The 9,568-nt window shown below is 39.9% G+C and overlaps 1 protein-coding gene across 1 annotated transcript in view; it reads right to left on the bottom strand.

Moving 5' to 3' along the window:
* The window catches only part of LOC115221805, an 11,775-nt gene extending 9,264 nt beyond the window's left edge, over positions 1-2,511 (bottom strand). The window contains exons 1-3 of the mRNA XM_029792039.2: positions 2,207-2,511; positions 1,105-1,390; positions 106-462 (exon numbers count right to left, since the gene is read on the bottom strand). Coding sequence (XP_029647899.1) covers positions 106-462; positions 1,105-1,390; positions 2,207-2,452 — 889 coding nt within the window. The 5' untranslated portion in view covers positions 2,453-2,511. The remainder of the gene's footprint in view (positions 1-105; positions 463-1,104; positions 1,391-2,206) is intronic.
* Between the last annotated feature and the right edge of the window lie 7,057 nt (positions 2,512-9,568).

The raw sequence follows: 9,568 nt of genomic DNA on the forward strand, positions 1-9,568 counted from the left end.
AACAAGGAAGTGATAAATGGAAATTAAAAGTTAAGAATTAATAAAGACGGTAAAATTAATGTATTTTCTGTGGTGGGTGGTTAAGGGTTAGGGTTTCCTACTTACCATCTGTTACAAGAACCAAAACCCTGGGGGCATCCTTCTTGGGTTTGGCACCATTACTCGGGTTGAAAACATTGTTGACGACAGTGTTGATTCCAGCGGCCGTATCTGTGCCTCCGCTATCGTAGCCCATGGTCCGGATCTTCTGAATCATTTGACTTTTGCTGGTGAAAGCATTCAAGTAAAAGAGCACTTTGGCTGTGCTACTAAAAGTGGTAACAGACACCCGGAACTGGCCGGGAGATATTGGCAGCCGGTTGATGGACTTCTCCAGAAACTGCTTCACTTTGTTGTAGTTGGCTTGTCCAACACTTCCCGATTCATCCAGAAGAAATACAAGATCCGTCGGCTTCTCACAGCCTGAAATAAGACGATTCCTATGTCAGACAATGAGAAAAAAGGGTGTGGCGGAGGGTGGGGTGGGGGATACGACACTGCGTTGGGATTCCATTCCATAATAACATCTCTCTCTCTCTCTCTCTCTCTCTCTCTCTCTCTGTTCTCCTCACTCAAAATTTCTCAATTCATCCCCTATTTCTCTTTCTAACCCATATACACACACACATACATACATTCACACATACACACATACATACACACATACATACATACATACACACATACACACACACACATACATACACACATACATACATACATACAAAAATACCCTGATGATGTTGCTGAAATTGTAATGAAGGAGCCTTGGATCAAGGTTAGAAACCAGCTCTTTCTCTATCGGCAAGAAATCTTGAAATAAAACTGAATAATGACATACATACAGAAATACACACATACAGACACACACACATAGATACATACATACATACATACAAGCAGATATACATACGTACATACACACATTCATGTATACATATATACATACATACACACACACATCCATTCATGCACATACACTTACATACACACATGTACACACGCATACACACAGATACATACACACATACACGCGTATACAGATAGATATACAAACAAACTTACTGACTGACACTCGATTCGCTGCTTCTTTGAACTTGTTGTTGTTATTGGTGACCCCTGGATGGAAGTAATGTTGCCAGATGCTTTCTTGGCTGGCCGCATCCCCGGCAATGGGTTTGCCGCGCAGTTGCAGGTACAGGTAAGTCGCTAAACCGGAATACAAAGGTTTCATCAGATCCGACCATTTGGTCTGTGACCAGTTGATGTTGAATGTTTGCTGAATCTTTTGGCACGGTGCAGCCAACACGCCGCTGCAACGTCTTACGGCATTGTACTGCTTTTCGGTGATCTAGAGAAGAAGAAAGAAGAAAAGAAGAATATGATGATAATTATGATAATAATAATAATAATAATAATAAGAAGAAGAAGAAGAAGAAGAAGAAGAAGAAGAAGAAGAAGAAGAAGAAGAAAAAGAAGAAGAAGAAGAAGAAAAAGAAGAGAAAGAAGAAGAAGGAAAAGAAGAAGAAGAAGAAGAAGAAAGAAGAAGAAGAAGAAGAAGAAGAAGAAGTAGGAGGTGGAGGAGGAAGAAAGGAAGAGAAAGAAGAGAAAGGAGGAAAAGAAGAGAAAGAAAATAAAGAAAATAAAGAAGATAAAGAAGAAGCTGAAGAAGAAACACGTGAAATGCAAACTAAAACTAGAACATCAACGTAAGGTGAGAGAGCGATGGCAAGAAAAGCCCCGAAACCGGGCAAATATTGGGTTATGGGAAATAAAAAAGAAAAAGGGAAAGCAAAATGGCAGAGAGAGAAGCGTGTGTTTGTGTGTGTATGTGTGTGTGTGTGTGGTGAGGTAAGGGAGAAATTGTTTGAGTGGACAATCTAAGCGCCATCTTGTCTTCCGTTGGTCATTTGCGATTTGGACAAAGCACGGTTGTTGGTCTTGCCACCTTCTCAGCGTCTATAAAAGGGCCACGTCTTTTCTTATAGATGATAATAGTGATAGTGGAAAGTGTATGTGTGTGTGTGAGAGAGAGAGAGAGAGAGAGAGAGAGGGACAGACAGACAGAGAGAGGAGGGAGTGAGAGAGAAAGGGAGAAATGAGGGAAAGATGATGAGGTTCGGCAATTAAACTACCAACAAATAAACTAACAAACAAACAAACCAACCTGCCATATTCCTCCGAAGAAATTCGGTCGGAAAGTGCTGTGGTCGAAACCATCTTTCGATTCTACGTAGGCCATTCTTCTGACGAAAAGTCTGTCATTATCAAATATACAGGAACCTCGAATTTTATCGACGACAGCTTCAACCACGCTGGGACCGTTCGCTTTTGGCACCAAAGTCCTGTCGACACTGTTCGCCTTCACAACATTCAACAATAAAGCACTGGCAATCCACCATATTGCTTGCATGATGGACGATTTGACGTGTACACTTTTATCCGGCACAATCAATGGAAACTGTCCACCGCTAGCTGATCCTTATTTTATAGTGATCACCGACCAATCACCGACCAATCGAAGCTGATTATTGACGACGGCGACGACGAAGATTGGAAAGGTCTTTTTTATCTGTTCCTAAATCTTTCTTTCTTTCTTTCTTTCTTTCTTTCTTTCTTTCTTTCTTTCTTTCCTTCTTTCTTTCTTTCTTTCTTTCTTTCTTTCTTTCTTTCTTTCTTTCTTTCTTTCTTTCTTTCTTTCTTTCTTTCTCCTCCCAATCTTGTTAAGTGTCTCACATTATCTCTTGAACTCATTTTTGAGAAGTGAGCGGGTTGGGTTGGTTTTTGGTGGTGGTCGTGGTGGATTATTGCCTTCAACATGTCAAAAATAAAGAATAAAAAAAGTAAATAAAATCTCAGATAAATGATAAATAAAACCCATAGTACCTCCACACAGTCACAGTCACAAAGATACACACACACACACACGTATATAAAGAGAAAGGGAGAGAGAGACGGGAGATAGAGAGGAAGAGAAAGAGAGGAAGAAAGAGAGAGAGAGAGAGAGAGAGAAAGAGAGAGAAAGAGAGAGAGAGAGAGAGAGAGAGAGAGAGAGAGAGAGAGAGAGAGAGGCAATTATGTGGCAAAACCAATTGGATGTATAAAATGTAACAGTTTGGGTATGAAATACAAAATATGTCGCTATGGATACAGGCAAAACGAGAGAAAGCAAAAACGAATATCTGAGTATAGACATATACGGGGTCGGGGAGTGAGTGGGCGTTAAAAATTGGTCATAAACTCCATATCCCTTTTGATGAAAGGTTGTGTCTTAAGAGAGATTTGGCTGCTATTTGTAGTAGCTCAAGTTACGACAGAGACACCTCTGTGTGTGTGTGTGTGTGTGTGTGTTTTGTTGCGGTGAAAGAAATACTTTTTCTCAGAATATTTCGCACAATCATTTTAAAGAAATCTGGACATCTTTCTTACTGCTAACGATTCGACTTCAAATTACAACTGTTAATTGTTGCAAGTCAAGTAGACTGAGCTGTACATATACTGTTATCGTTTAGAGTGCAGCAGTTCAGTACAGAGTTTTGAACTCATTATCTGGTGGTTAGTAATCCATTGACTTAAATACGAAGCCATTAAGTCTTTAAACACTATTTTCCTGGGTTTAGTCTTTCGACTGTCACCATGATGGGGGCATCACCTGCAAAAATTTAATGGATCATATTGACCTCATTACGTATTTCAGTCTGGTATTTATTCTATAGAACTCTGCTTGGGGAACTTTGTGACAAAGCGGGACACAATACTCGATTTGACAACAAATGTACACACACACACACACACACACACACACACACGCACACACGCACACACACACATATATTAGGTGCAAGAATGTGGTTGAGAAGTTTGCTTCCCAACCACATGGTTGTTTAGTGTTTATGTGTCCATTCTGCCCATAAGACAGAAAGAAATAATACAATGTGGTTGTAGGTCATAACACGGGCAACGCCGGGGTGCATTGCTAGTTCTTCTCTAAGAGTAACTGTTCTTTGTGGGAATTTTGCTCACGCGAAGGAAGAGATTCAAACTTGAGACACTCTTGGATACGAGAGGATAAACTAATCTCGGTAAAGCAGAAGGAGTCTCCTGCCCCCCGTCAGCATTGGTGTGACTGATGAGGGGGATGTCCAGTCTGAAGGTCAGAAGGTTAAAGTTAGGTGGACAGAGGGGAAGGTGGGACATGGAGAATGCTGGAGATTGTTGAGAAAGAAAAACTTGACCAAGTGTTTCGTCTGAGGTCAAAGGGTAAAAGGCGGGTGGGGAGAGAAGTTGGTGAGTTGGGGTGGGCCTGGGTGGAGAGTATATGAAGTGAAATGGTGGGACTGATGGTGGTGGCAGAAGCACCATTGTGGTTTTGGAAATGGTTGTTGAATCAAGTTGTTCTTCATTGTTTTTGTTGTTTAGCCCATGGTCCTCCCGGACTGAGCAGTTTTAACCTAGGACTACATTATTTAAGATGGTAGAGTCTGATCTGAAGGAAATTTGACTGCAATAATTGAAGCCGCAACAGCGGAACTGGAGGACATTCCACAAGTTATAATTATTCTGGATGTGAAAAAAACTGATAGTCTCTGTCCAGGGCAGAACCCCAAGATGTTTCGAGTGGGGACTGAAGGGGCACACAAGGAATACGTGCCCCCCCACCCCGCCCTAGGCCCACCAACCTGAAGCTCAAGTATAGAAACAGGATGAACGAAAGGAAAGGCAAGAGAAACCTAACGAGGAAGCTGCAGGTGAAGAGGAAGAGAAGCAGGAAGAGGCGGAGAAGAAAGTGGAGGAGAAGGAGAATTGCGTGCCGGAAGAAGCTGGACCGTCCACATCTACCGAGGAAAGTGAGGAGAAATGGTGAGTTGGTGGGAGGAAGAAGAAAAGAAAGTCATCGTTCTCTTCCTCCAACGAACACAAAAAGCTTAAATAAGAATGCACGAGATTCGAACGCAGACAAAAGACATTAAAAACGCAGACAGCAAAAAGAAAAAAGATTCCCCTCCCCGAAAAGAAAGCTGAAAATATAACACGAGTCGCAGCAGACAGCAGGGACAAAGAGAGAAAAATGAAGGCACGAGGGTAGGAACGCAGACGAAAATATTACAAACGCAGACAGCAAAAAAGCTACCCCGACCCCAAAAGAACGCAAAATATAGAAAACAAACAACAGACAGCAACGACAAAGAGACAAAAATTAAATAACTGTTTAAAAATTCTTTCTAAAAATGTTCAATGACGTTATCTGGCGCGTTGGGTTCGAGTTGACGTCGTTCCATCTCTTCATTTATCGTTACCATTCTTTCATTTGATTTTATTTCCCCCTGCTTTTGTGTTTTTCCTGTCCTTGTGTGTCCCCTCTATGTTCGGCCCTGTGTGGCCAAATAATAAAATGCAGTCAGCGAGGCACGCCTTTGAGGTGCTGTTGGTTATTTATTGCTTGGCATCGTTTCGTTGCAGCGGCTTTGCTATGGAAAATACCTGGCAAACTTGGATGTCCAGATCACTTTGTATCTATAATTAAATCATTTCATGATGAGATGGAGCTTGGATCAGTGTTGGTTGTGGCATGGCGGGACCCATTCCCGTAGAGAATGGTGTCAAGCAGGGAGACATCCTTGCCCCAACTCTCTTCTCTTTGTACTTTACTGCTGCGTTTACTCTTCCTTTTGCTAAGGTTATCTCTCTGGGAATATATGTCAGGTATCGACCTTCCGGCCGTCTCTTTAATCCGGTGTGCGAACGTATCTGCTTGCTCGCCGCTTTGAACATTATGCTTTCTGCTGCAGCGATGGTTTTAGGAGTGGTGAGTGATGAAAGTCATATCATGCTGCCTCACACCTTTCTACAGAGTCTTAGAATTAATACTGCTGGATACATTGAGATGCTGGAGATAGTTGTTAATCCTTAGAGGGATGAAGTACGCAGTGGAACGACTAAACATACTCCAGCGAGGCTCGGAACTTTCTCGCAAAGAATATGTCACCCAAGAATGAACGTCAAACAATCTTTATGATCAAATAACGCCAACGATTCCGGTCTCGCATTGAAGCAGTTATCGAAGCTGAAGGTGGATCCCTAGAATAATCTTACAAGAAAGCTTATCAACATCTGTACAACATTTGTATTTAAACACATTTGGCTTTTGCTAGATTGGAGAGCTATTTTATAAATTTGCAAATGTCCTTAGCTACCCTTTGCACTCTGTGTACATATATATATAACAACCTACACCCATCTCTCCAATTTACAAAGGAGATGAGTAGTACCAAATTACCATTCCTGGATATAATGGTAATTAAACAAGACACCACCATCACCACAGATATATACTATAAACACACAGACACACATCAATACCTAAATTTTAGTCGTGCCATCCACCACATACAAAACGTAACATCCCATACTGCCTAGCCAGAAGAATTTGTACTATTGTAGAAGATGCAAATATCAGGAACAAACGCCTAATAGAACTAAGAGAATTTTTGCTCAAACAAAAATACCCATCTCTACTTATAGAAAATGGCATACAGCGGGCTATAAAAATACCTATACAACAACTTAGGACAACCCAAGGAAGAGGAAAACAAGAACAAGTCATACCATTCATAGTGACACACAACCCATGTCACCAGAATATCTTCAACATTGCCAAAGCAAACCTACCAATCATTGCCCAAAGTAATGAATTAAAAGACATAATCACGGATCGAGCTATGGTGCTTAGTAAAAGACAGCCTAAAAACTTGAAAACATTACTAACAAAGGCAAAATTTGACCTCAGCAACAAAGACCAAACACTCACGGTATCTAAATGCAATGATAGCCGATGTGGCACATGCCAATTCATACATACCGGTCAATATATAAACACAAAAACCGGGAAAATATTCACAAACGCGAATATGAACTGCAAAAGCAGAAATTTAATTTACTGCATCAAATGCCCAAATTGTGAAGAAATATATGTAGGTCAGACGGGAAACGCACTATTAGAACGCTCACGTGTACACCGGCAACAGATTAGAGACCCAGAGGTCCGTCAGATACCTTTGAGTAACCACCTAGCAACATGTGGTCGGAAAATATATATAATATTTCCATTCTACAAATTACACAGCCCAAGTGAAATCGAGAGGAAAATCAGAGAAAAGAATTTTATTGATAAATTCGAACCCAAGCTAAATAAGCAATAATAATAATAATAATACTTAGAGGTATTACTTCCACTGCTACGACCATGACCACTAACAACAACAACAATACTAAAGGTGATCAAGACGAAGATAGCAGGAAAATTATCTTATTTAGGGTTAAAAGTTCTATTGCCATAACCATCACCACTAGCAACAATAATTAAGGTGCTGACAATGATGATGATGACAATTGAAATATAAAAATATAAAAATCTCTGACAAAGGATATTTACAACATTTCTAAAAATAACCCAACAATTGCTGCTTCGGCCAGGGTCAAGATACAGGACTCTTGACATGTCCAACAAAGCGTGACGCCTAAACCAATCAGCTCAACCAACCAATCAGCTTAAGTAATTGAGTGATACTACACACTGATTGGTCAGAATACAGTTTGCAAAACCTAGCACTCTGGAGCCTACCCAGCTGTATTTATAGCACAGAATCAATCATCTTGCTACAGTCAAAAATTGTGAAGCATGACTGTCAACACTACTACATGAACCCGAAGATTGCAGAATTCAATGCATGAAAGTACTAGTTCAATCAGAATGAATATTTAACATTCTACTATTTCATTTTATTTTATTCAATTATAATATATTATCTTATAATATATCATTATAAGATTGTAAATAAAACGTGAAAATCAGACAAGGTTGGAATTCTTTTTATTAATTTATATATATATATATGCATATATAATATATATATATATATAATATATAATATATATATATATATATATATATATATATGCATATATATATATATGCTATATATATATATATATATATTATATATTATATATATAATATATATATATTATATATATATATATATATATATACGTACATACATACATACATACATACGTGCGTGTGAATGTGTGTGTGTATGACATCTGTGTTAGACATTCACATAAAATCGAGGTTCCAATTAACAACAACAACATTTAAGAAATTAAATGGAATGAAGTTTTTCCAATTTATTTTCTTCAATTCCTCCACAATCCCAAATGTTAAGAAAACCCTCCCCCCCCCACACCAATCAAATGACCCCATTACGCCTCCCCTCCCCTGCTATCCGACACCCAACACCCACCCTTTTCTCACCCGAGATTTTCATTAGTTTATTCCGAGCTCGAATTAATTGTTTCGTTGTTTGTTTGTTTGTTAATTCGTCTTTCTTCAGGAATAAACATCAAACCACTCACAAGAATGGAATGTAATTTCGCACAAGTCGCAGCCCCGCCGCCGCCGCCGCATCTTCCCTCCCCAGAACCTCCGATATAATTCTTCTTCTTCGTTTCCTTCTTCTGCCTCCCCCCCCCCGCCAAAATATGTGGACTTCTACAACAAGAACAATAACAGCAATTATTTCCTAACATAAGTGCAAGGTTTGTATCCTGAGGAGGAGAGGACTTCGGATTATATCGACCTCAGTCGTTCACTCTTTTTCATCGTCGTCAAAAGCTGACGTCAGTGGGATTCGAACTCAGAACATAAACACCCGAAATACTGCAAAGCATTTTTGCGACACTAACGAATAATAACAATAATCCTTTCTCTCTCGGGGGAGGGGGTCAGTCGATAACATCGGCTCCCCAGTACATAACTGGTACTTAATTTATCGACTCCGAAAAGATGAAAGGCAATGCACGTAACAAGGTATTAGCTATAAATTCTTTGGCAGTTCCTGTTGTTATTTATTGTTTCGATGTGTTGAACTGTAAAATGAGCGAAATAAGTAATACTGACCGGAGAATCAGTAAGCTGCAGGCTTGCAATAAGATGAACCACCCAAAAAGCAGACGTAGATTGTCTTTATCTACCCAGAGCTCAAGGAGGTCGAGGCTTGATCCAATTTGAAATCTCCTACAAAACCACCAGAATTGGACTGGCAAAATATCTTGAAACTTCTAACGATTGGATGCTAAAGCTCTTTGAAAACCATGAAAGACGTAAGAAGCTTCATTCTGTTATGAAGGAGAGCAAAATATTTTAAAGTGTGCTCATGCATAATACCCAGGTTGAACAGCACGAATGAAGTGCAGCAAATGTAGTGGCAAAGAAGGTGAAATCAATAGCAAAGGCGTTTGAACAATTGGCTGATAGGTGGGAACCTCAGTATGGCTACGGAGCTCAGGGCTAAAGGCAGAGAGCGAAGGCTTTATCTTGGCTGCCCAAGATCAGATGTAATGAAAAATGGTGTAGATCCAAAGTGCTGATACTGCAACGATGGGATAGAAACGGTCAACCCCTTAATCTCTGGATGCAAGGTTTTAGAACCTGTAGAATACAAATCAAGATATTTGTCCTCATCTTGTT

Source organism: Octopus sinensis, linkage group LG18, assembly GCF_006345805.1.
Source record: "Octopus sinensis linkage group LG18, ASM634580v1, whole genome shotgun sequence".
Classification (NCBI taxonomy): domain Eukaryota; kingdom Metazoa; phylum Mollusca; class Cephalopoda; order Octopoda; family Octopodidae; genus Octopus; species Octopus sinensis.